The 27030-nt window shown below is 42.0% G+C and overlaps 1 protein-coding gene and 1 non-coding gene across 2 annotated transcripts in view; both read right to left on the minus strand.

Moving 5' to 3' along the window:
• ZBED3 (zinc finger BED-type containing 3) overlaps positions 1–8614 on the minus strand; it is a 9578-nt gene extending 964 nt beyond the window's left edge. The window contains 3 exon segments of the mRNA XM_034656405.1: positions 2–253; positions 946–1082; positions 8479–8614. Coding sequence (XP_034512296.1) covers positions 2–239 — 238 coding nt within the window. The 5' untranslated portion in view covers positions 240–253; positions 946–1082; positions 8479–8614.
• On the minus strand, positions 2990–3127 carry LOC117801696. Its single transcript, XR_004624443.1, has one exon. It is a non-coding gene; the product is annotated as a small nucleolar RNA SNORA47 (small nucleolar RNA).
• Positions 8615–27030: the final 18416 nt, after the last annotated feature.

Here is a 27030-nt window from a genome sequence, read left to right on the forward strand (position 1 = left end):
GCGTGGAAGCCCGGGCCGCGGCTCACCTGCTCCCCGCACAGCCGGCAGGTGGCCCACTGGCCCGCGGCGTGGCCCGGGCGCGCGGGGGCCAAGTGAAAGTAGCCCCAGGCCTCGCAGTATGGCGCCCCCAGGCGGCCGGGAGGGGCCGGGGCCAGGCCGGGACAGGGGCCGCCCCGCGCCGCAGCGTCGTCCGGCCCGCCAGTGTCTTCCATGAGCGCCGTCAGCTCGTCACTCCGCATTCTCTCCGCCGCGCCTGCGTTCGATGGAGAAGAGGGTAAGGATAACCCCCCCCCCCACACCCGCGACTGCACACACGCTCACACGCACAACTTCTGTGGCCGGAGGTAGCCGCCTTTTTGTTACACGTAAAAATCCTACGGTTCGTTTGGGTGGTACCTGGGTTTCTTTTTCATATTATTAACGGTTTGGTCCTCAGGAAATGTGAACCGCGTCTAGCCCTTCTGCCCTTAACTAGGAACTCTCTTTAAGATCAGAGGGGTCCCCAGCTCACAGGTACTGATACTAAGAAAATGGGAAGCCAAGCTTCTTCAGTGGGAGCACCAGCTAAATGAATGCTGTATAGATGAGTTTTAACTAGTCTCCTTCGCTCCCTTTTAGAAAGGTTACTCTTTTCAGAATAAGAGCTTCCTTTTGTTTTCTGCTGTCAGTGTTAGGGAACAAACTGTAGAGACAGCCGAAAAGAAAGCCTTGGGAACGAACAATTTTTTTCTTAAACTTCAGGGTGTAAGTGCCAGTGGTAAACAGCCTTTTAAAGACCTTTCAATGAGGTGGTTTTTTTTTCTTTTCAAAATACAAGTCTTTGTTTTGTGACTTTAAAAACAATGTGTGTATGAGAAAAACGGCAGTACTAAAAACCACTAAAATGTTTTAAAAACATACATATTTAGGAAAACAAATATACATAGCAGTTTTCTAAATTTTTACCTTTAAATTAGTTGGCAGGCCATGTCCTGTGGGCCTTGGGGGGTCCCTGTCATTGCCTCAGGGTTTCCAGCCAATGTCAGTTCTCAGGTGGAAACACTGCAGCATGAATCCTGAGTTCTAAAGAACCATCAGCAGTGCTAGGAGTAAATTCAGAGGACAGACAGTGAGTAAAAGAAATTCAGAAAACAGCCCCATAAACAGATGCTAGAAATACTGACTAGCACCATGTTATCCTAGTGCTCATTTTTTCCCCTCACCCTGTCATAGTTGCTCCAGTTATAAAACAAATAAAAAATCAGTTTTCTGTGTTGCTCATCCCCTCTTTATACTTAAAAGATAAAAAGCTTTGGCAATTCTTTTAATTAAGGAAAAAAAGAGTAACTTCTTGCTCTGTCCAACAAATAACTGTGGTTAAAAAAGATCCAAACACAAGCCAGTGACTATCATTGTAAAGTCATTCCTATTAAAAACAGTTTATCACAGCAATAACCTATCAAACAAGGAGGGATAGAAAAGGTGAAGTCTGTTCTTCAGGAAGTAACTTCACAAAGGACCACATGTGTGATTATAAACAAATTTGTTTTGAAATTCAAGAATAATAAGAGAACACGAGGCAGACTTGGAGGTCTTCTGAGAACTTATTTCAGGGGGAAAATCAAGGCCAAGATGCATAGTGAGGTAGCCAATGTCCACTAGTACTGTCAGGTTTTGAACCGACAGAAGTGGAGATGATAAAGTTCCAGAATCTCTTTTTTTAACATAACTGGGAATGACAGAAGACACAGCTGGGAACAGGAAAAATAAGTTGCTATAATAGTAGTAGTGTTTAGTGTAAGCTTTTATTTCAGTTGCTAAGAGTCTTGTTACAGATACATTACAATTTTTTAAATCTCATTTTTTCCCCCTACCAAGCTGTTCTAGTCAGGATCAGGCATGACATTTAACATATCACTCATATTTTTTAAAAAGATAACGAATTTACCAGAATCATCAAAAAAAGACAAGTACCAGTCCTCTTCTAACAAAAGAAATAGCTATTTACATATTTTGTGGTACAACAGGCATTGATTTGAATATAGTTACTCATGAAGGCCAGTAAGTATAAAAAGTCTCTGGAAATTAAAAGGCTAGATCTCCTTCAAGAGATTTACCAAATCCCCAAAGTCCCCCCAGTAGGATGAGGAGGGGAGTTACAGACCATTTTCAAGGATAATTTTTTTTATGCTTCGTAAACATTATGGTTATATAACATCATGGTTAGTAAACAGACCAGATTTTAGCCTTAGAAATTGTTTTTTGGTAACCTAAATTTACCTAAAATTTTTTCTACTTTTTTTTTTTTTAGAATTGCATTTCTTCTTTTTTTTTTTTTTTTAAAGATTTTATTTATTTATTCAACAGAGAGAGACAGCCAGCGAGAGAGGGAACACAAGCAGGGGGAGTGGGAGAGGAAGAGGCAGGCTCATAGCAGAGGAGCCTGATGTGGGGCTCGAACCCATAACGCCGGGATCACGCCCTGAGCTGAAGGCAGACGCTTAACCGCTGTGCCAGCCAGGCGCCCCTGAATTGCATTTCTTCTACATCAGAATCCTCTCTTTACAGAGTTCCTTTTTTATTACTATATATACACAAAGGGGAGTGAATAGGATTATGAATCCTTGTATTTTTATAAATTAAAAGGGATTTAAAGGTTTTCTATAATATCAAGACTATCACTTTGCGTTCTGATATGCTTTCTTGAGCTGGGGGGCTGAAAACTGTATATAAGCTGCAGACTATCTTACCTGTGCCAAAGTCTGAGAGTGATCATTACTGATGTGCCCCTAAAAGTGCCAGAGGTGACCAGTTACTGTCAAGCTTTACCTCCCTGCAAGATGTCTCTGGGTTACTTCAAAATCTGGGATGCCCAGAGGAGTGCCACATACGTGAATGCCATCTGTCGTAACAGTGAAGGTGGAAACAAGAGTGAGAAGCACTGATTTTGATGTCTTAATCCTTTAGACTTAGTGGACTGCCTCATCTGAGCCAGGGACACGCAGCACCGCAAATGTCGGCCAGCACAGCGCTGCCCCTCCAAGGGCAGCAGAGGGACATCCTCTGCTTTGGCAGGCCTTCACTCTCGGAGGTCTTAACCGGTGGAAGGCAGCACAGGACTGAACTGCCTCACCTTCTCACTCCTCCGCACACAGCGACATTCTGGCTCAATACAGTCTTCTGTTCAGACTAAGTATCTAAACAGTGACCAGCAGTCTGTGGCCACAGGTCATACTAGCCTTCCTAGTTCTACTGAACAACCCCTGGGCTTGTTTCAACTATCCCGACAGTACAGAGGGAGAGAAGCCTCCTAGTCAGCTTTCAGTCAGCTGTCTTGGCTTGGGAGAGAAGCCTTAGCAACTTCAGCCACAGCCCTAACACACAAAGAGCTCTTAACGAACTGACAAGACGAACAACCCAATAGAAGAACGGGCAAGAAATACGAGTAGGAAATGACCTAAGAACAAAATCAGATGGCCAAGAAATTTGTGAAGAGATTCACATCACTTATATTCAGGGAAGTGCTCTTAAAGTAACTGGAAGGTCTCATTTTAGATCCATCACACTAACAAAAATGAAGAGGTCTGTCCGCCAAAGCTAGAAGGGAGGCAAAGAAAAGGGTACGTTCATGCATTACTAGCGGAGATGTGGAGGCTTTAAGGAAAACAGTTTGGCAATTTCTGTTCATTCAAAGTAGATACAATTGGGGATCCCATTCTTGGGAATCTGTTCTGTAGAACTGTAAGTACTAATACATAAAGTAATATGTATTAGCATCTTTACTACAGTATTATCTGGAATCGCAAAAAAAACGGAAACATGGGAACACCTGTCAGCTGGAGAATGGCTGGGTAAATAATGTGTTCACACTGGGGAATATTGCGCAGCCACTAAAAAGGATGGATTGGAGGTCTGCTAGAAGACCTAGAGGGATTTCTGGAGGAACTCTTCGGGGAGAAAAGCCAGATGCAGAAAAATATGTATAATATAATGTCATTCTTAAATAACATACAGATCTGTGTAGGATATATAAAGATTTTATATATATATGAAGAAAAATGAGGAAGATACACTGTCGATTGAGGAGTGGCAGCTGGTGTGAAAAGAGAAAGAGAAGAGGTAAACACAAAAGGAAGAGTAAAAAGGTCCTGAGAAAGCATGCACATTTGTGGATACATTTAGGTAGACTGTGTAAATGGCAGAGGCTACACATATGTGGAGAGCGAGATGGAGTCACTCATGTCAAGCAGTGATGTCATGCATCAGGAAAGCAGACAAGGGTGATGAGCTGAGAATAAATATCACTAAAACTCTTAACAGCCTGGAGGCACCCAGAGGTGATAACCAGCAAAGTCAGGAGAGCCTGGGTGGACCGAGAACTGAGGGTCAGTAGAATCAGAAGTCTGGCAGGGCTAGACTGGTCAAACTCTTCTAAAAAGGGAAGATTTTTGCAGCAAACTGTCATATTCTTCAGACGCTGACCCTTCCATGTCTGATCGCATCAGAAAGGCAGCTGCCGCCGAAGGTTCTGCCCAGTTGATCTCGAACATAACAGAGATCCTCCACTACTTGAACATACTAAGCAGGAAGCACTGAGCAGACCCACACTGGTTGAGACCTCATCTCAGCTGTGCACTCACGGACTGACTTTGCATTTGGTTCATTAACTGACACTATTTTATCTTGTTTGTTTTGTGACTTTTATACTGTATTTTGTTTTGTGTGTTGTGTAAAGAGCCAAGTTAAACGCACAGTGAAATGTCACTGAGTTTGGAATTCCAAACTTGCTTTTACAGTTGTGTTAACCTTGCTTTATGATTCAATAAAGCTGACATTATGGAAAGACACAACCTGTGTATACGCCTTCATACAGTAGCTCCCCAACAACGTAAATACAAAGTAATTTTATAAAACAGTCTCAGGCATGTGAGTTCAGGTTGGGCTAGGCAGCCTTAACTATGGAGACAGGGGAGGACAGTCCCGTGGGGCATAGTGTGCTGCCACCTGGCCCTGGAGGGAACCCAGTGTGTGAAGTTGCTCGGCGTCAGGTGGTTTGCTGGCCCTGCCTGGACAGAAGGAGATTCTGTATGCACAGGAGAAAGAGGTCCCTTGGGAGGACTGCCCACCTCTCTCATCTCCCTGGCACAGGCAAGCACTCATGGGATGCTGTATTCAGTGCAATGAACTTGACTCTACTTTTCTTAGACCCAGCTCACCAAATCCCGATTTCTCCATCTGCCAAGGAAAATGATAAGATTATGGGCCTCTAAACCTGTGGCTGAAATATAATAATGCAAATGATCTCGCCGTTGGACTCTCCAGTGCTATGTAACTTCAGGGCACGAACAAAAAGAAGCTACCAGTATTTATTGCTCAGACACACCCACATTAAGATCTTAGTGGCTAAAGTGTGTTATTTCTCTCTTTGACATTGTTTTTCAATAGAGTAGGTAATTTAAGTTGGAAAAATTCTCTTGAGGACTTTTGATTATAAAAAGCAAAAAAAAGAATCACAGATCCATCTTCCCTCCCCAGCCAAATTTATTTTTACTTCGTAAATTGACCTTCACGCAAAATACATCGCTCCTCTCTCAGGTAGAAAATGTTGGGGAGGTCTGGTTAACTGGAGCCCTGTGATATGTATTACTTCCTTACCAAGTAACCAAGAAAAACACGCACCTATTTATTAACTATATGGTTAGCTAACATGAAGAAAATGAAAAATAAGAGCTCCCTTAATTTTTTCTTAAACAGTTTTTAAATTACCAGAAAGGGACCAATGAATGTGATTATTTTGCTTACAATCCGTTCACTCCATCCACTCTCATTCAAATTGCTCATTGCGCACCTGCTCAGGGTCAGGCAAGGGCTTGCTGCCTGGGATGCCAACAGGAAAATCACATATTCCAGCCCCTCCAGAAGCTCACTGTCTGGAGGGGAGACACTTCCAGCAATAATTCTGATACGCGTGGTAAAGGTCAGAGTGCTGTTCACTCATGAAGGTGAATTCCACCACTCGATGTCCATACTGGGGAAAGGGTGGGCCCTGGAGGCCCTAACACAAATGTTCATGCAGACATTCCTGCTTCAACATCTCTTCCCTTCCCCACCTCCTTTAGGGCCCCAAATTCACAAAAAACACATTGCCACTAGTGCCGACTCTCATAAAGTTTCAATTCTTTAGTCTTATAACTAGGCTTCCAAGCTCATATTTTAAAATACAATTTCTTGATGCTAAATGAAAGTAGCTAACATGAAATTAATTTAATAGTGGAAGTGTTTTAGTCCATTTCGGGGAGGGGAAAAAGCTGAAAGAAAAGTAGATTTTAGTTATTTCATGGACGAGGGTAGTGTAGTATTGTTGGTACCACACCTCTGAACCCTTCCATAGTGAGTTTGGTTTGAGTATCCATTATCTGGAAGGAATGATAAGTTGAAGCCTATGAAAGATAATAAGTTCACATTGATTATTTCAAACTGCATTTGAAGTTTTATTTGCAGTTCTCCAAAGGTCTTGTCTTCTAATAATTTATTAAATTAAAACCCAGACTCTTCAGTATCATCTCCCTGAATACCAATATAGAGAATAAGGGAGATCAAAACCTGGATTTATAATCTGTGTAAATATGGGTGTATATGCATATAATATATGACTGTAACGTTAATCCAGTCATCCTATAAAACACCCGTGGAGGTTAATCTTATTATTTTATACTTATGCTTGAACACATACAAAATATTAGGCAGGCTAAAGGCCAAAACCAGGCAATGTTCTCAAAAGAGAATAGCAAAGGAACTATAGCCCTATTTGTCCTTCCACAGTCAAGGCTAATCACTTCAGATGGATTAATCTGGCAGAGTAATAAACAAATATGTGCAGGTTGGACCTGAATCTTAGGTAAGAAATTCACACTAATGTGAAATCCACACAGACTTGGGTGGAAACACTAAAAACATTTTCATTTACTTCATCCACCAGTAACTTAAAGCAGAACATCATAATTAAAACAAATAATTAGCCTTGGCAATTGAAATATCAAGGAAACCACAATTCATTCACCTGTTACTTGTCCATCTCTGTTGAAATATTAGTTTACTACCATGGATTAATCTATTTATAAATAGATCCAGACAATCAGAAAAATTGGTCTGGAATCACGAGGCTGAAGACTTAGATGAAGTTAAAAATAAAAAAAAAAAAATGCCTCCAAACTGTGAAGTATGGATACTTAGTTCAGGCAATAAAGGGGTAGGTGTGAAAATATTTAGATAAAGGTTATACATGGACTGTAAAAAAGGTATTGAACCCACAGCTGATTGTATGGTGAGTCAGAGAAATTCTGTGAATGTGTTAAGCCAAACTCTTAGATACCTCTACCATTAGCTAAAAGGCCAGATGTATTTTCTATTAATGCATTTTTTAAAATGAAAAGTTTCTACCCTAAAGTGGACCTTTATTTTAGGCCTGCATTACTTTAATACATATGTTTCTAAAAAGAAGAGTGTTGATCAATTTTGTCTTGTAAAATGCATACTTTAATATGAATTACAGGAATTTAAAGCTGCCCTACTTTGAAGTTCTTTGTAATTCAAAGAATTTTGAATTGAGAATTACCTTGTTTTAGCTCCTGGCCATTTTACACATTGTTGCATACTTTTTATTGTCCTTTGCCTCAAGCCAGTTTTGGCCAAAAAGGGTGTACAAATAATACATGAATGCAAAGTGCATAAAATAATTACTCTAATTATGTCAATTTATTAAGCTTTTTCTGCAGCAGCTTGTTTAACACCATATCCGTGGTGTTCGAACTTTGGATGGTAGTTATTTTTTTCTTTCAAGAAAGGAAAAATAATTTTGTTTGTTAAGCTTCGGAGGTTTGGCTACTGTAAGTAGTTATAGCGAACTGCTCCTTTATACTCAGGATCAGAAAATTCTTTTGTTCGAGCACCATGGAGATGGGGGCAGGGATTCCTGTCTGAGCATTTGGCTCGCATTTTGCTTCTCCCTCTTCAAAATGAGAAACATTAAGAAAGTCTCAGAGAAAGAGCACACTACAGGGCACGCAACCATTGGCCACTGTTTAAGTCTGACTGCGAAAAGGCAATTTTACTAAAAGGAGAGCAGATGATTTTCGATATTCTCAAATAACTTTTTTGAAAGGAGACTGGAGGAGCAAAATTGAGGTGCCGAAAGAAGCTGAACAGTGCCTTTAGTCAGAAGAACAGTGCCTTTAGTCAGAATCCGGGGCCACATGCGTCTTGTGGACTAGAAACAACCTGAGCACGGTGAGGGAAGGGCACGTCCTGCAGCCCGGGCACAAGCCAGCCTGTGATAATACCGCACAGAGGCGTTTGCGGGTTGCTGGCTCACCTGCGGCCCCCGAGGCCGGGACTGGTCCCGGTTCCCTTCGCGGCCCCCCTTCTCCCCCAGCCCCCGGTGGGCCGCGAGCAGACCTGGCCTCTGGGAGCGCGGCTGCCTGCGTGGCGGCGCACACTCACCCCATCACCCCCAAAGCGCGGCGGGAGCAAGAGACGGGCTAGAAGTCTGGGATCGCCGGTCCCCTCCAGGATCCTCGCAGACATTTTGTCCTGTGCAGAAACCTCCGCTCGTCTCCCTTAAAGACACAGCGCTCAATTCACGCATCTGGGGATAAATGGGGGGACGGTAACATGTGACCTGTAGGGGAAAAGGCTGGAGAGTCATTTCTTAGCCATCCAGGTCCACCAGTGACAGACTTGTGTTTGCCAAGGTTTAAAAATGATGCAGTTGATTAGTGCTTTTTAAAAATGTAATTTTTATTTTACACTTTTACATTAACCTTCCAAGACCTGGATTCCTGTCTTTGGTCTGCGTGCAGTTTGCATCCTTTCAGATTCAAGGTATCTGATGGTTCAGGTTGTTAAAAGAAACCACCGAACCAAGGTCTGGACAGGTAAAGGTAGGGCTCGTTGGCGTTCTAAAATTTAATAACGCTAGTGTATCAGCTTCCGATGGATTATGTTGAGGTAACAACGCCTACAACTCAGTGATTTACAATAAGAAAGATTCATTTCTCAAACAGATTACATCTGCTACGTCTATTCCACTAGTTTCCTTCACTCCAGGCTCCAAGTTGAAAGATCAACTTTTTTCGGGGGGCGGGGGCGGTGTACACTCACTTCACCTTGTGCTGGAACCAACTTTGAGGGAAGAAGATTTGTAGTGTTTGTAGTGTTTGCTATTTCCATGATGTAAATACTCCCACCGCGACTGATTGCAAGCTACTTTTAACAAGTTTAACAAGTGACTTGCCAAATTTCTGGAAATTTTACAGTCAGCTCTTATACACCACTGGCGTATGCTGCTCTTAAAACAAAACAGCTCACCTTCTGAGCAACCCAGTTCTGTTCACATTTTATTGGCCAAAGCAAGTCATATGGCAAAGCTTGCTGTCAATGGGGCCAGAAAGTGTACTCTTAAAAAGAAGTCTTGCAAGTCATATAACAATGGGCAGAGATTATATAATCCTTTTAAAAGGAGGACAGAGGATTACTGATTACAATATTATAATCCACTTTACATGCTTTGTTCAAGTAATTTTTTTTCAATATCATTTTTTTCTGTAAATTAGAAAAATGTCTAAGTGTCAAAGTCCATTAATGGAGTTTCTCCTTACCATTCCAAGAATGGTTTCAGAAGAAACTGGTTGGGTGTCTTAAAAGGGATAATTTTGCAATGTGAAGGTATACTATTAGGTTGACGTTTTTCTTCTCAGAAGGACACTTACTGCTATGAACATTGATTAAAAGAACAGTAACTAGTATAAATGAATCTAGGTTAAGTCATCTCTTATTCGTGGCTTAATTCATAAACAGATTTTTAAAGATTGATGTATCTGGCAATCCTTTTAACAGGAGGCTTTATTACTTTGAATACTTTAAAAATCCATTTGGCTTTAGACTGACCATGTAATGACACACATGATATTTTCATTAGTTCATGGGACAGTTTCTGCTAAGTGCTGGTAATGAGCAAAGCACTATTCTAAACCTGAGTAGGAGTCTGGAGATTAGAGAGATCATTCCTGCCCTCAAGAAGATTACACTTCAGTTAAGATAGTAAAACAAATGCAGCTCCAAGAAGAAAATGGAAAATGATGTAAGAGGAAACAGTCAGGTGCCACACTAATTTGAAAACAGCTACATTTTTTAAAAACTGGCAACATTTAAGCAATACTTGAAAAAGTGTAGGATTTGGACTCCTGGAATTACATGTTTATTATCCTAGCAAGATGTGTTTTGGATTTATTTTTGAAGTTCAGAGAAGTGGAGCCTGTCTTTTCTGTGTTTGAGTCAATGCTTAAAGTTTCTTATAAGCTAAAATCTCTTTCTTGTAGTTTTAAATTAAATTTTAAATAAATTATAAAATATATCTCAAATATCTAATAACTCTTCTTTGTCCCACATTCTTTGTTCAAGTTTCAGCAAGAAAAATGCTCTTTAGTTCTCCCTTTGGTAATGGCTGTTCCCCTAATTTTTGCCAACCATTTAAATAAATAGCCTTTAGTTTTCATCAGAAGACCTCATTTCTATCCCCTGCTCTAGAAGTTGGCAAAGCATAAAGACCTGCATTTCATTGGTAACACAGAGTATTTACTCCCCAGATGCTTCCCAAAGATTATAGCCTTGAAATCTTCTGTCTGACCTTACCAAAAACCCATGTTGAGAAAACTGTTTATGGAGATTACCTCAAAGACATAAAATTATAGAGCTGTGTACTTGGAACATACTCTGTTGTACGTTCTATATGTGCATTTGGTCTGTAGTTTCTTTGTGACGTTTTTGTCTGGTTTTGGTGTCAGAGTAATACTGGCCTCATAAAATGAGTTGAAACGTATTCCTTCCTCTTCTCTTTTCGGGAAGAGTTTGTAAAGAATTGGTATTCTTTTTTAAATGTTTGGTAGATGGGTGGCTGGGTGGCTCAGTTGGTTGAGTGCCTGCCTTCGGCTCAGGTCCTGATGTCAGGCTCCTGGGATGGAGCCCTGTGTTGGATTTGCTGCTCAGTGGGGAGTCTGGGTCTTGCTCTGCCCCTCTCCTCTTTTGCTTGCTTGCTCTCTCTTTCTCTCTCAAATAAACTAATTTAAAAATCTTTAAAAAAAAAATGTTTGGTAGAATTCCACAGTGAAGCCATATGAGCCTGGGCCTTATGAATAGTTTTTTGATTACTAATTCAATCTTTTCATTTGTTTAGGTCTACTCAGATTATCTCTTTCTTCGTGAGTCAGTTTTGGTGGTTTGTATCTTTCTAGGAATTTGTCCATTTCATCCGAATTATCTGTTGGTATACAGTTGTACCTAGTATTGCTTTATAGTCCTTTTTATTTCTGTAAAGTTGGTAATAATGTCTCCTTTGTTTCTGATTCCTAGATGTGCACCTTGTAGGAAATAGCTGCATAAAACTTATTATTGGGGCTAGTGTCATGATGTCATCCACAACAGTGGTCCGTTGATTCCCACAGTGTTTTTTCTGTAGGATCCAGTGGAGATCATTCTCTGAACTCTCTGTGTTATGAAAAGCTCTGCACCCCCTGAACAAATAAGGACCTTTTAATCCTGTGGGAACTGTGGATCATGTAACAGACTGTTTCCTCGCTTCAGCTGCTAGGAAGAGACTAAGAGTCAACTATATGGGATGCCTATTCTATTAATATTTAGTGCTCCTGTAACAAATTGCCACAAACTAAGTGGTTTAAACAACAGGAATTTATTCTCTCACAGTTCTGAAGGTTGTAAGTCCAAAATCAAAGTGTCAGCAGGGCCATAGTCTGTCTAAAACCTGTAGGGAAAATCCTTCCTTGCCTATTCCTAGCTTCTGGTCGTGGCCAGCCATCCTTGGTTTCCAGCTGTATCACTCCAGTCTCTACCTTTGTTGTCACATGCCCTTCTCCTTTTATGTCTGTGTCTAAGTTTCCCTCTTCTTATAAAGGCACCAGTCATATTGGGGGCACCTGGCTGGCTTAGTTGGTGGAACGTGTGACTCTTGGTCTTGGGGTTGTGGGTTCGAGCCCCTCATTGGGTGTAGAGATTACTTAAAATCTTAAAAAATAAAAATAAAAAATAGGGGTGGCTGGGTGGCTTGGTTGGTTAAGTGTCTGCCTTTGGCTCAGGTCATGACCTGTTGGGCTCCCTGCTCAGCGGGGAATCTGCTTCTCCCTCTTCCTCTGCCCCTCCCCCCCCTTGCTCTCTCGTGGGGGGGGGTGGAGCGTGAGATCTTTCTCTCTCTCTCTCAAATAAATAAATCTTAAAAAAAATAAAGACACCAGTCATATTGGATTAAACACCACCCTAATGACCTTGTCTTAATTTGATTACCTTTGCAAACATCCTATTTCCACGTAAGTTCACATTCACAGGTACCTGGGGTTAGGATGTCAACATCTTTTTTTGCAGGGAGGGGTACACTAGTCAACTCATAACCCTTACCTACCAGTTCCATATGGTTAAGTTTTCTTTGTACTGATCTTTTATTTTCCTTTTGTACTCATTCCCTGGTTTACTTAGTTGTTTCTTAATTGTATGCATCTTGGCAGAATCTGAAGGAAAGAGGGTGGGAAGGAAGGAAGAAAGGAGAGGAAGGGAGGGAGGAAGAAAAGTTTGCCAAGAAAAATCAAACCTGGAACTTAGGGAGCAGAGTTGCAGGAATGGGCAATGGGGTGGGGAAGATTGGCTGGAAAAGTGTTCTCAGAATTACTCTTTTGTGGGGGGCAGGGACGGGAGCAATGGTTAGCAGCTGCCTACAGCTTAGCCGACCTAGAGAAAAGTGGAAGGTAGTTTGAAGAGTTGAGGATTGGGATTAGGGTATGATCTAGCTACCTTTAAAATTTTTATTTATTTATTTACTTACTTAATTCCAGTATAGCTAACATACAGTGTTATATTAGTTTCAGGTGTCCAGTATCGTGATTCAACAATTCTATACATTACTCAGTGTTCACCATGATAAGTACACTCTTTATCCCCATCACCTGTTTCCCCCATCCCCACACCCACCTCCCCTTTGGTAACCATCAGTTTGTTTTCTATAGTTAAGAGTCTATTTTTTGGTTTGTCTCTTTTTTCCTTTGTTCATTTGTTTTGTTTCTTAAATTCCACGTATGAGTGGAATCACCTGGTATTTGTCTTTCTCTGACTACCTTATTTCATTTAGCAGTATACTCTAGCTCCATCCATATTGTTGCAAGTGACAAGATTTCATTTGATCTAGCTCCTTATAATACCCATATTAATAGACACAATATGGATCCAGGTTTTGTGGTGCTTGAAAGCTGATATAGTGTTCAGAATCCATGTATTCTAGTTATTGGAGACACAGTCCCATATATCGTTGACTTAATGCATACAGTTTACCCTAGAGGACGGTGCCCTATCCTTACAGGATAGCATTCCCCAAATGGCATCTTAGCTGACACTTTGATAAACTGTTCTAATGGTGTTCAGGCTAGCTGCTTCTAGATGTATATATTTTATAGGATCAGCCAAAGCTACTGAATAAACCAACATTTCCTCTCTCATCTTTTCTGCCTCTTAATCCATTACAGTTGTGAATCTTTATCCTTCGGTTACAGCACACCCAAGGGTTATCATCACTCCCGTACCAATAGAAAGGGGGTCTTTGTTACCATCAGGGGGCTAAATAATCCAGTTCTAAAATCCCATCCTGAGGTTTGGAGGTTCAGGGGTTCTAAGCTTGTACTTTCTGGAGCCACTCTGGTAACTACTTTCTTAGCTGGGGCTCCCCCAAATGTAGGGACTGAGACAAGAGCTAAATGCAGTTGGTCTAAGAGGTGATCACAGGAAGCAGGGCTGGGGCAGCAGGGAGAGTAAGAAAGAAACGCATGGCAAAATGAAAAGGCTTGATTTGTTAACAATGAATGTGTCTTTCATATAATGTCTTCATTTTATATTTGTAATTACAATTGTAACTAAAGTTATTCCCACGTAGTGGACTATTTTTCAATCCTCACCTCTTGGCTTTTTCAGACTCAGCTTTCTCATTTTTTATCTTTGTCATTTTCTGTCATCTCATGTTCGAAAACATGTTAACACAGACTTCATGCTTATTTCATTGGATGGCTTTTTGCTTGAAGACTTAATGTAATTATTTAAACATATCTTTGAAGAAATAAAAAATAAAAAATCTTTGAAACTCTACATTTTCACTGTAGTTACATATAAATGCACATTTCTTTTTGCTTGAAACATAGTGAACTAAGCTTCCTCCATATCCTGGAGGAAGTTTTAAGCAAGAGCGTTAATAGTGAGATTTGTATTTTAAGAATACCTCTCTGGGGAAGTAGGGGGAAAGTGTTTGAAGAAAATACACTAGAGACCAGTAGGCCAACTGGACTGTTGCAATATTGTGGGTCAGAACTGAGATCTTTTTGAGATTCAACCTGTTCAGTATGTGGCAGAAAGTAATAAACAAGAGAATGGACGATGGGTTAGTAATAAGTAGCTCCACCATGGTTTGAAGTTCCCCCATCTCCCTGGCACCTGTCACCTGCCTCGGTGTACTGGAGGAGACTGAGCCGCTGCTCAGACAGCAACGCCCCCATGTTCTCACCTCTAGAAAGTAGTGCTCCCCCGGGTGGCCTTTTGCAGGTCACTGGAGCGAGAGGAGAGCACCGATAGCAGCCTTTCCTATGGGAATTCTCAGGGAGGCATTAGACATTGATTTCTAGTTCCCAGAACACTTAGGAAGAGATTGTACAAGGATTTACCTCAGAATTTCAATACCTTTTCGGAACCCTTCAGTTCCCCATCCTGTATCCTGTCGCAGTTCTTGTGCACCCGTTCACCGTGCGCTACTCCGTGCCTATGACTGTGGGAGGCTTGCAGGACCCACTAGGCACCATCTTACATTTTTCTTCTCTCAGAGTTGTCAAATTCCTCATGAAGGCCCACGGTACACTTCCTGGCCGCTTCACTTGGCCCCACATTTGCAATTTCTGTTAACCTACAAACCACTGAACAGACAGTGAGACTCAAACCTATATGCTGAGAGACGCACGAAGCAATGTTTATGCCTAAAGTAAGGACTTCTTGTTCTTTTATGAACACGTCTTAAAGGGGAGAGAGAACAGACAAGAAGAGACGAAGGGCTATGAGGCAGTGATGAGGCCTTCCTGTTCCTACCCAGAGTGCCTAGCGAGGGTTATGCTCAGAAAGTGATCTGCTGGGTGCTGCTCCTCCGGCCACTTGCTCAACGTACTGGCAGGGCCGGGCTGGTGTTACGGACTGCTTGCTTACACGGCCGTGGGGCTGGTGACAGTGAGCATCTGGAGGCTTATCTCACCACAGCTTCAGGGGGCTGTGTCCCCAGCTGTGGTCAGAGTTGACGGGACCTGACCCTGCTGTCAGACACGCAAGTTTCAGAAGTCCTTACCAACTCCTTTTGCCAATGGAAAAAGACAAACTTGCACAAAAGAGCTGGTTTGGCTATTTTCTGAGATAATTATAAAGAATAACAAGAACAAGGAACCTTTGATTTTCTTTTGTGTCTCTTTTGCAATAGGAGGAAAGAAAACCATTGCATGTGTGTCTTGGGGATACAACCTCAAGCCTGCATCTGGTCCAGGCCCCATGGTAAGAGACTGCATGATGGCCTGGGAGCCAGGGGGATATTTGCCTAGGATTTATCATCCTGTCCTCAGAGACACTGGATCAGAATGCTGTGTAATCATTGCATTCAAAGCATTAGCTTTGATTATGGCTGCTTGAGAAGATCCAGTCCCTGGATTTGTGAATGATTTCGTTAATCCAGAACCTTCCTCTCTGCCTACCGAAACTTCATTCTCATTCCTCCATTCACACACTCCTATGAAGATTTCTTAGACTCTACCAGCTTATAAGGATCTCTCTCACCTAGATTACTTCTGTCCACCAGTTGGTATCTTGAATGTAAACGTTCACATTGTTTCTTAGAAGGTAGGCTTGCCTTCACAGCTCAACTACAGTTGACCCTTGAACAACACAGGGGGTGGGGCTTTGACCACCCCCCTTGGACTTCTCCAAAACTGAACTACTAATAGCTTGCTGTAAACCAGAAGCCTCACCAATAACATAAACAGTCAACTGCCACATATTTTGTATGCTATGTGTGTTATATACTATATTCTTTCAATAAAGTAAGCTAGAGAAAAAAACATTAAGAAGATCACAAGGAAAAGAAGAGCATTTATGGTACTATACTGATAAAAAAATCCACATAAAGATGGACCTGTGCAGTACCAACTGTGCTGTACAAGGGTCGGCTATATAATGATCTCAGTGACAGGAATTGGGTCTCATGTTTTATATATTCCTTTCATAAAGCCTAGCACAGTGCTGGACAAGTAGGAGGTTTCAGTAAGTACTTGGAGGAGTTGAAGATTCAAAGCATATACTATACCACTTTTAGGAGATACTCAGAGTACTCAAGTTCATAAAGACAGAAAGTAAAAGGGTGGCTGCCAGGGGCTGGGGTTGGGGGTGATGGAAATGACAGTTAATGTTTAATGGGCATTGAGTTTCAGTTTAGGAAGTTGAAAAAGTTCTGGAGACAGATGGTCGGGATGGTGGCACAGCAGTGTGAGTGTATTAATGCCACTGAAGTGTATACTTTAAAAGGGTTAAAATGGAGGGGCTCAGTCAGTTAAGTGTCTTCCTTCAGCCTGGGTCATGATCCCAGGGTCCTGGAATCGAGTCTCACTTAGGGCTCCCTGCTCAGCAGGGAGTCTGCTTCTCGCTCTCCCTCCATTCCTCCCTCTCCTGCTTATGCTCTCTCTCTTTCTCTAAAATAAATAAAGTCTTTATAAATAAGCAAATAAAAGGCTTAAATGGTAAGTTTTATGTATATTCACCGCAGTAGAAAAAAAGTAGTTTCAAAAAGGCACATTCTGTAGAAATCTGAGGCTCTTCCTCAGTTCTGCCCTCAGCTGCCCTCCCTGGTGCCATGTGTGGGATCAACACTGTGTGTGAGTGTAATTTCCAGTTTCATGGGCTTGCTAGGTCAGCTCTAGACACTGGGTTCAGCTTCCCACTTGCTAGCTCCATGTTTTGTTTTGTTTTTTTTTTAATGAGAACGTTTGTACCAGGCTTTTAGTTTAGATTTGTTTTTGTAATTCATGCCTACGCAAGAAAGGTTAGGAGGAGTCCAAATCTAGCCACGCAGTGTTACAGCTACCCTCAGAGTAAGGGCAAAAGGCTAGTAGTGATGGTGTGAATGTTCTCAAGTTACTAAAGATCTCAGACTATTCAGTGTCCAGTTTGGTTTGGTTTGTGTCTCTGTAAAAGGGGGTTGATAATAGTAGCTTCCTTTCTCTATAGGGCTGTTGGGAGGATTACATGACAGGAATGGCCTGAAATGCCTCCCAGGGTACTTGAGGCAGAATATAAGCCAGAAAGTATGGCTACTTGTTTATAAACAGCAGCTAAGAATGCTTTGATTTTGTGATTTTAGCTTGGATCTGAGAAGAATGAAAGTAGACCACAGGTGCCTTCTAGACCAACAGTGCCTTGTCTACGGTGTGTGATCCCACATGTAGCCAAATCCCTGGAAGGCACCCTTCTGATGCCTGGGTGGGGGGTGTCCCCACTCAGAAAGGAAAGGCCTGAGGGCTCGTTGTCTGACTGACTTTCCCCTCTCAGCCAGAAAGAAACTTAGCTGCCAGCAGCTCCTGGGCTCTCGGGTCCCCGTTTGCGCTCTTTCTTTAGTGGAAGTGTGAAGAATCTTGGAACAGGACACGTTGAGACCCAGCTGGGCTGACTTTCTCCCCTGTGTGGTCAGGGGGATGGGTTTGGCTACTCTTACTTGACTCAGAGTGGGGGAGAGAGTTTTCCCAGTGAAGAGGACTTCTGCCTCCTGAGAAAAAGGGGTGTCGGGCCAAGAAAAACGAGTTGTCCACCCCACACTGAGCTTCATGCAAGGCAAAGAAAAATCAGTCCGGGGCCCCACCCTCAAGGATCTTGTTCTTTAGTGACTACTGACCTATATGCCATGACAATCTGTTTTCAAAGAAGAGTTGCAGTATGTTTCTTCTTTTCAAAGGGAGTTGAATGCATTGATCTTAACGGTTTTCAAGCAAGCATCTAAAATCATTTGACTTTGATTTAATATGGGGGACTTATCAAGTTGTGAAAATGAAAATGCTTCAGGAAAAATACTTGAAATAAACTCAAGGCCACATTAACATTTTATTTGCACTTCCAAACAGAAGCTGTTTTTACATTCCTATTTACTCTTATGATATACTATAAGTATTTTTCCCCATGACTCAATAGGACGGGATATTTTTCTCCTTTCTTCAGATAGTTCTCAGTTTGAAGGTGACACAGAGTTCCCATTTTCCCCATAAATTACATATTTATAGCACACAGGAATAGCCGGAATGCTGTGTGACTCTCAAAAGTACTACTGTATTTGAATTATAGAGAAAATGACTTAATATGATTCTGAACTTTGGGCACTCTTGATGTAGCTGGAGCAGGGAGGAGAACAGGACTCCGTGTTCTGGGCCTGGGTCCTGTTTGTTCGGAACACTGTCCTCTGGGCCTGCCCCCAGCTGTGTGCACTTCAGGCAGGGCGATGAGGGGAAGGCCAGGCACAAGCAATCGGAAGCAGGGCTAGCTCACAAGCAAAGGCACTGTGGTGGTTAAGAACACGGGCTTTGAATATATACAGTGGAATATTACTCAGCTATCAGAAAGAACGAATTCTCAACATTTGCTGCAACATGGATGGCACTGGAGGAGATAATGCTAAGTGAAATAAGTCAAGCAGAGAAAGACAATTATCATATGATTTCTCTCATCTATGGAACATAAGAACTAGGATGATCGGTAGGGGAAGAAAGGGATAAAGAAAGGGGGGGGTAATCAGAAGGGGGAATGAAACATGAGAGACTATGGACTATGAGAAACAAACTGAAGACTTCAGAGGGGAGGGGGTGGGGGAATGGGATAGACTGGTGATGGGTAGTAAGGAGGGCACGTATTGCATGGTGCACTGGGTGTTATACGCAACTAATGAAGCATCGAACTTTGCATCGGAATCCGGGGATGTACTGTATGGTGATTAACATAATATAATAAAAAAAAATTAAAAAAAGAACACGGGCTTTGACATCATGCTGCTCGGGTTCAGCTCTGCCATATACTAGCTCTGAAAGCTTAGAATGGTTTCTTAGCTTCTCCGCTTCCTTTGCTTTTTCCTCTCTAAACTGGCCTAACAGAAGGAGTCCTGCTTACGGTTGTGACAGGAATTGACTATGCTAGCATGTGGAAGACTCTCACCACAATGTTCAGCCCAGCATGAGTCATCAATAAACCATGGTGGTTGTCCCCGAATGAGCTGTAAACAGGACAAGGTTATCTTCTATTCCTCACACCGTTCCTCCCCTTCCTCCTGAGACCAGCTGAGCTCCCTACTTGGGAGGAGATGCCCTTCATTCCCCTGGGAAAGCTAAGTGGGATCTGAGGGTGGAGGGAGCACAGAGGGCCCTCAAGCCTGCATCTGGCCCAGACCCCATGTTGGGGTTTACATGCGGCTAGTTCTCTCCACCATGGTGAGAGACTACATGATGGCCTGGGAGCCAGGGACATATTTGCCTGGAGGGGCCTCAGGATAGTAGATGCCTCCCTTTGCAACTCTATGCCTTAGGTGACAATGGGCAGCTAGTTGAGCATTTAGGAACTTGGTTTTTTTTATCTGTTGTTATTGTTTTTTAATGAATTTTACAGTACAATTTATGTACAAACGCTCCCATTTAAAATGTATAGGTTGATGGCTTTTGAAAAACGTATGCAGCCTTGTAAGCACCACCTAAATCCAGATATAGAATATTTCCATAATTCCCCAAAATTCTCTTATATCTTGTTCAGTAAATGTTCCTTTCTTCCTCCTCCCAGACAATCCCTAATTTGTTTTTTGTCACTATAGAAAAGTTTGCATTTTCCAGAATTTCAGATAAATGGAATGTGAAAGGCTTCTTTCATTTATCATAATGATTTTTTTTAAGATTTTATTTATTTATTTGACAGAAAGAGAGCACACACAAACAGGGGAAGCAGCAGGCAGAGGGAGAAGCAGGCTCCCCACTGAGCAGGGAGCCCAATGTGGGACTTGATCCCAGGACCCTGGNCTAAATCCAGATATAGAATATTTCCATAATTCCCCAAAATTCTCTTATATCCTGTTCAGTAAATGTTCCTTTCTTCCTCCTCCCAGACAATCCCTAATTTGTTTTTTGTCACTATAGAAAAGTTTGCATTTTCCAGAATTTCAGATAAATGGAATGTGAAAGGCTTCTTTCATTTATCATAATGATTTTTTTTAAGATTTTATTTATTTATTTGACAGAAAGAGAGCACACACAAACAGGGGAAGCAGCAGGCAGAGGGAGAAGCAGGCTCCCCACTGAGCAGGGAGCCCAATGTGGGACTTGATCCCAGGACCCTGGGATCATGACCTGAGCCAAAGGCAGTTGCTCAACCCACTGAGCCACCCAGGCGCCCTTATCATAATGCTTTTGGGATTCACCTATGTGGCGATGTATCAGTGGATTCTTCTTTTTTATTGTTGAGTTAGATTTGTTTATCCGTCCCCTGTTGATGGTCATTTGGGTTGTTTCTGGTTTGGGGTTATTGTATATATTTTGACAACACCAAGATCAAGAGTCACATGCTCTTCCAACTGAGCCAGCCTGGCGTCCCTGTGTAGATAAATATTTTAACTTCTTTGGGATAAATACCTGAAGTGGAATTACTGAGTAATATGGTGAGTATGTGTTTAAATTTGTGGGAAACTACCAAATGTTTTCGGAAGTAGCAGTCATGTTTTACGCTCCTGCCAGCGATGTGTGAGAGTTCCGGGGGTCCACATCCTCACTGACACTTAATATTGTCTGTGTCTTTTGTTTTGGTCATTCTAGTGGGTGGAAGTATTACCTAATTTTTTTTTTTAATTTTGGTTTTAATTGGCACTTTCCTAATGGCAAATGATGTTGAGGTCTTCCCATGTGTTTATTGTTCATTAATATATCTTGTTTTGTGAGTACATTTTCAAATATTTTGCCTATATTTAATTGGTTTCTTTCTTTATAGTTGAATTGTATTAGTTCATTATGTATTTTGCATACAAATTCTTTGTTAGATGTATGTATTACAAATATTTCTCCTATTCTGTGGGATAAAATAGAGTGATCTGACTGATAGAACAAATTTTAAGGTGACATTCATCACATGGAATCCATGACCTGAATGAAAGGTTAGGAAAACTATAGGTTTCTAATGAGAAAGTCAAGTTTAGTTAATTGTCCTCTGATGAGTAGATTTGCGTTGGGGTTTTGCACTTGAAACTTAATAGCTAATTACAAGGATTGCCTGTAAATAGTAAGTAATCTGCACCCCTAATTTCATGTTGGAGATGTCATAATTGCTATTTGTTGAAGGACGGCAAGGCAGATGAAATGAATACTAACCGAAACTTTCTAGTGTCACCCCAAAATGAGAGTTGGAGAATGGATCTGAGCTGTACACCATGGACTGAGATGGAATCAGTCGTTTCATATTCATGCTGTGTACCAAGTTGCCTTTGAATCATGGGGGCAGCAAAGACTGCCAGATGGCCTCTCGCTGTTTCCCTTTTATCAGGCCATAATGCATCCAGTTATTTCGGACAATACCATCTTGCTCTGTCCTTCCAACTCTATCTCCCATTTAGCTAATTCCTTTCAGTACTTAGGTAACAGGCAGAGTTCCTATAATTAACCATATCAAGAACATTTGACAGGATTTGACATCCATGCATGACCTTGACATCTTGGAACAGAGGGGAACTCCCTTAACCTCACAAAGGGCATGTACAAAACCTTACAGCTAACAGCAGACTGAATGGTGCATGACTGAGTGCTTTTCCCCTTAATACTGAGAAAATCACTTTGGCTGCAGAATGCAGAATGGATTGTAGAGAGGTGGGCAAAGGTCAGGGATAGAATGCCATCTTGGAGATTACTGCAGTAGGTCAGGCAAAGCTGAAAGCTGAGATTTGGGTGGCAGCCGGAGAAGTGAGAGAAGTTTGACAGGCAGAGTAGGTGGTGCTCATTCACAGATTGGATATGGGGGTTGAGGGAGCATTACAAGGGTAACTCCTAGGTATTAGCTTGCTCACCTGGGTGGATGGTGCTGCCACTCATTGAGCAGGGAAATCTGGAAGGTGGGAAATGGCCATTTTCTTCTGCAGGGACCCTACCCTCTCTACCTTGGCCCCTCAAAGTCAATTAGAAGAGTGTGCTATCTGTGGAAGACATATGTATCCGGGAGGGGAGTGAGGTATTTTCAAGCATATGAAAATATATTGAAATACACAGGCCTCCTTGACTACACACGGACATTGAAGGAGAAACTCAGGTCTTATGAAGTAAATTGTTGTGAAGATACACTGATTCTGAAGTCCTGGAGAAGAAGTGAGAATGGTCTGTTTCAAGATGCTTCATAATAAAGCTCTTCCGTACTATCTAATTTACATATCTCCACAGTCATGTGAGATAGGATTTTTCTGATACCTGCTTTCAAATGAGGAATCGGAGTCTCAGATTTATTGATTTGTCCAGCATTAATCGATGGTGAAAGGGGGTTTTAAATTTAAATCTTCAAATGGCCAGGGAGAGAGTCATCGGCAAGAATTCAGGTCTGTACAGGCTGGGTCTTCTCTCGGAGGCTGCTTCCCTTTTCTCCCACCCCGCTCAATCCTACTTACCCTTTAGGGCTCAGTTCAGATTGTTTGTCTTTCATAAATCTTTTTTGTTCATTCCCGCCTACTGATTTCTTCTATTAAAAATTTTAAAGCATATTTTATTTAACACAATATATCAAAATAGCATTTTAACATGTAATCAATATAAAAATTGAGGAAATTTACATTCCTTTTTTTCTGTACTTTGTTTCTGAAGTCCAGTGTACGCTTTACACTTCCAGCATATCACAGTTTGGACATATCCATTCCTTTGCCTACTGGCGTCGTCCTCCTCCATTGGNTTGAGGAAATTTACATTCCTTTTTTTCTGTACTTTGTTTCTGAAGTCCAGTGTACACTTTACACTTCCAGCATATCACAGTTTGGACATATCCATTCCTTTGCCTACTGGCGTCGTCCTCCTCCATTGCCTCCTCTTTCGCTGTCACTGAGNGCCTCCTCTTTCGCTGTTACTGAGAAGATGGTACACTTTCCAGTTGTCACTCTCATGCCTTTCCACCCAACCATCACCCGACACCCCAGCCCCTCTGTGCCACGTATTTCTAGAGCCTTCTGCGTGGCAGGGCCTAGCAGCTGTCCACCGTGAGAGTCATTTTTCAAGCTGCTATTAATTCCCACCCAAGCAGAGGTGCTTCCAGGTCCCGTGTGAGGGGTGAAGCCTCTTCCTGCTCTGTGTTGGTGACTTTGTGACCATGACCCCCATAGACTCAGAACTGGGCAGTGTGGTCACAGCCTGCAGAGTCCAAAGATGCACCCCCTCCTCTGGGGGCTGGGGTGGCAGGAGTGTAATGGTCCCCAAGCTGCCACCACCTGTGTCTGCCATCACCTGTATCTCTGGCTTCCTCAGAGCCCCTGGTACCAATGCGGGTCTCTTGGGCATGGTTGGGAGTAGGGAGGCTTGCAGGTTTGATCACTACCCCCCCCCAGAATAAAGGAGAAGCATCCTCTTCCATATTTGGACCTCCCCATAGAACTTGCTCTTTGTATCATTCTGTGTGATATGTGTGTGTTTACCATACACCATTTCGTCCTATTATTTAAATATGCATCTGTTCACGTATAGATTCCTTATTTTTCAACCAACAGTTACTGAATGCATGTGCACAAGACACTATTCTGGATGGTCGTTCTGTATTTAGGTTTGGAAATCTCAGTAAAACTTTAGTATATTTTTTCTGCTGTTGGGGCGGAATGCAAGCAGAGGGCAGGCCGAAGGAGAAAGTGAGTGGAGGGGGGCCTCTCTCAGCCTTGTTCTCTTGGGCCTGGATACTGGAGAGTCATGGGCTACTTCAGGGTACTCTGGGTGCAGGGGAAGGGTGGCGTCCACCGTGTGAAGGCCAGCCTGGGTCTCCTGTGAAGCCTGTGTGACGAATAGGAGAAGAATTTTGTTTTCTAAGCAATTTCTCTGCCTGTTTCTTAGACCAGTGTCCCTTGTGTGTGACCTTAGTGTGAATGACCATCTTAGTGATTCTAACAATGACAACAGAAAGTTAAAAGATAAAAGCTTTCTTTAATTGTGAAATCTATAGAAACCTATCTGCATTTGGTCAATACAGAATACTCCCAGTCATAGGTTTATTTTTCTAGATACCCCCCACACATCATGTGGAAAGCCCACCTAGTAAAAAAAGGGGCGAAGTTTCACCAGAACGGAGAAGCATCCCCTTAGCTGTTTTCACAGGAGTGGGAATAAGATGGAGCCATATCCTCTTAGCTCTTCCGCTTTTTCTGATATCTTAGTCGGGATATCCCTAAAGTAAAGTCGAGACAAAGAATCATAAACAGGTAGTTTATTTGAGAAAGGATACTAGACACCATGAGTGAGGAATGGGGAAGTGTAACAGGGATGGTGGAAAAACCGATACAAGATTGCCTTCTCAATACACAGGTGACCGATAAGCACATGAAAAAGTGCCCAATATCACTAGTCATTGGGGAAATTAAAATTAAAATCAAGCAATATACCTGCTGAATGTCTGCTAGAATGGCTAAATTACAAGACTGGTTTCAACAAATGTTGGGGAGTCTGTGGAACAGTTGGAGCTCTCATAAATTGTTAGTAGGAGTGTAAAATGGTGCACCCGCTTAGAAAGGTCTGGCAGATTGTTATAAAATGAAACACACATCTCTGTGGCCCAGCAATTCCTTTCCTAGATATTTACTCAGTGCAAATATCAAATATGCAGCTACAAACAGCCTTGTATAATGACGTTCATAGCAGCATTATTTATAATAGAAAACGACTACAAACAGCATAGTTACAGAATGGATAGGCAAACTGCTATGTTCATGCTGTGGAGTACTGCTCAGCAGTAAAAAGGAAGACTATTGCTACAAGATATGGGTAAATATTAAAATATGCTGGGTGAAAGAAGTCTCTGTTTCCATTTACACAAAAGAGTATATATTTCCATCTATATGAAGTTCTAGAACAGGCAGTCTACAATGAAGAAAAATCAAAACAGTGGTCTATGTGTGTTTAAATGGGGATTGACAGAAAATGGGCATGAGGCAGTGCTTTATATCTTTAGAGGGTTTGGGTTACACAGGTAAATTCATTTTTCAAAAATTATTTAATGGTGTACTTAAGATAGTTGCATTTCATTGAATGTAAATTTTGCCTTAAAAGATAAAAATCATAAAGAGATACTGAATTCTAGTCTGTGATATTCATGCTGAAGTATTTAGAGGTGAACTGTACTGTTGTCTGCAAATTACTTTGAAATGCATTAAAAATAAAATTAATAGTTGGAGGGATAGATAAATGGATACACACGTAATGAAGAAAGAGTAAAATGTGAAATGTACAATCTAGGTAATGAATACATGGGCTTGGCTGTAAAGTTCTTTCAACTTCTCTTTATGTTTGAAAATCTTCAACTTCATAAAGAGTAAGGTAAAAAGAAAAATACAGTGTCAAGTTACACAAAGCTGAGCAAATGGTGTTCAAGCCCATTGGAATCTTCTGAGGAGTCTTAGGATATCTAGTCAGAACCTAGCTTGTGGGTGATGAAAGGGAAAGCATTTCTCCATCATGTGAGTACTGGATGGCCTCTTGCAACCCCTTATAGAATTCCCGTTGTAGGTACACAGCATGGGCTCAGGTGGGATGCTTCAGATTACATCTGGGTGCAGCTGGTCAAAGCCTGTGCTGAACTGGTCACTTGCAGGATTGACTGGAGTTAAGAGTCAGGTAAGAGGATATAACGTGCTGCAGAAGGACTGTGTTAGTTACCTATTGCTGCAAATGGATTACCCCAAAACTTAGTGTCTTACAACAAACAATTATTATCCACAGTTTCTGTGGGTAAGGAATTCAGGATCAGCTTAGCTGGGTAGTTCTGCCTCATTGCCTCCCATGATATTATATCCAGTTCTTAAAGCTAGGGCTGCATTGATCTGAAAACTTGATTTAGGGCTGAAAGAACCATTTCTAAGGTGCCTCACAACATGGCTGTTGGAAGGAGGCTTTGGTACCTCCACTCTGTCAGCCTCATAGTTAAGTGTGACTTGGTGTCCTTATGACATGGCACCTGGCTTCCTCCAGAGTGAGTGATGAAGTGGGGGGGAGGGGAGAGATAGTTGGGGGTGTGCGTGTGTGTGTGTGTGTGTGTGCAGGCAGGGGATAGGAGGGGAGAGATGTGTGTGCATGCCTTTTATTCTCAGAGGTCTAGAGACACACTGTCACTTCCGCCATGTTCTAGTCCTTATAAGTGAGTCACTAAATATAGTCCACACTTAAGGGGAGGTAGTTTTCACCTTTTGAAGGAAGGACCATCAAAGTATTTGAGGGCATACTTTTAAACTACAACAGGTTTTTGGTTTTTTTTTTAAAGATTTTATTTATTTATTTATTCGACAGAGATAGAGACAGCCAGCGAGAGAGGGAACACAAGCAGGGGGAGAGGGAGAGGAAGAAGCAGGCTCCTAGCAGAGAAGCCTGATGTGGGGCTCGATCCCATAACGCCAGGATCATGCCCTGAGCCAAAGACAGACTTAACGACTGAGCCACCCAGGCGCCCCAAAACTACAACAGGTTTTTAATAGAGTTTAACCTCTTATTTTTTAGATACTTTATGTTCTGCATTTAGTCCAGTCTGGCCAGAGTCTTCTTGGAGGTAGTGGCCAGACCGGGATGCTACAAAGATTCAATACAGGAAGGTTAGTAGAAGAAGTTACCATCCTTGCTGCTGTAACAGGTCCCAAGTCTGTAATTTGTCATTTCCCTTTCCCACTATCTGCTCAGGTTTCCTTTGTCCTCAGTCAGTTCTTTGACCAAT

This window comes from Ailuropoda melanoleuca, chromosome 3, assembly GCF_002007445.2.
Source record: "Ailuropoda melanoleuca isolate Jingjing chromosome 3, ASM200744v2, whole genome shotgun sequence".
Taxonomy (NCBI): domain Eukaryota; kingdom Metazoa; phylum Chordata; class Mammalia; order Carnivora; family Ursidae; genus Ailuropoda; species Ailuropoda melanoleuca.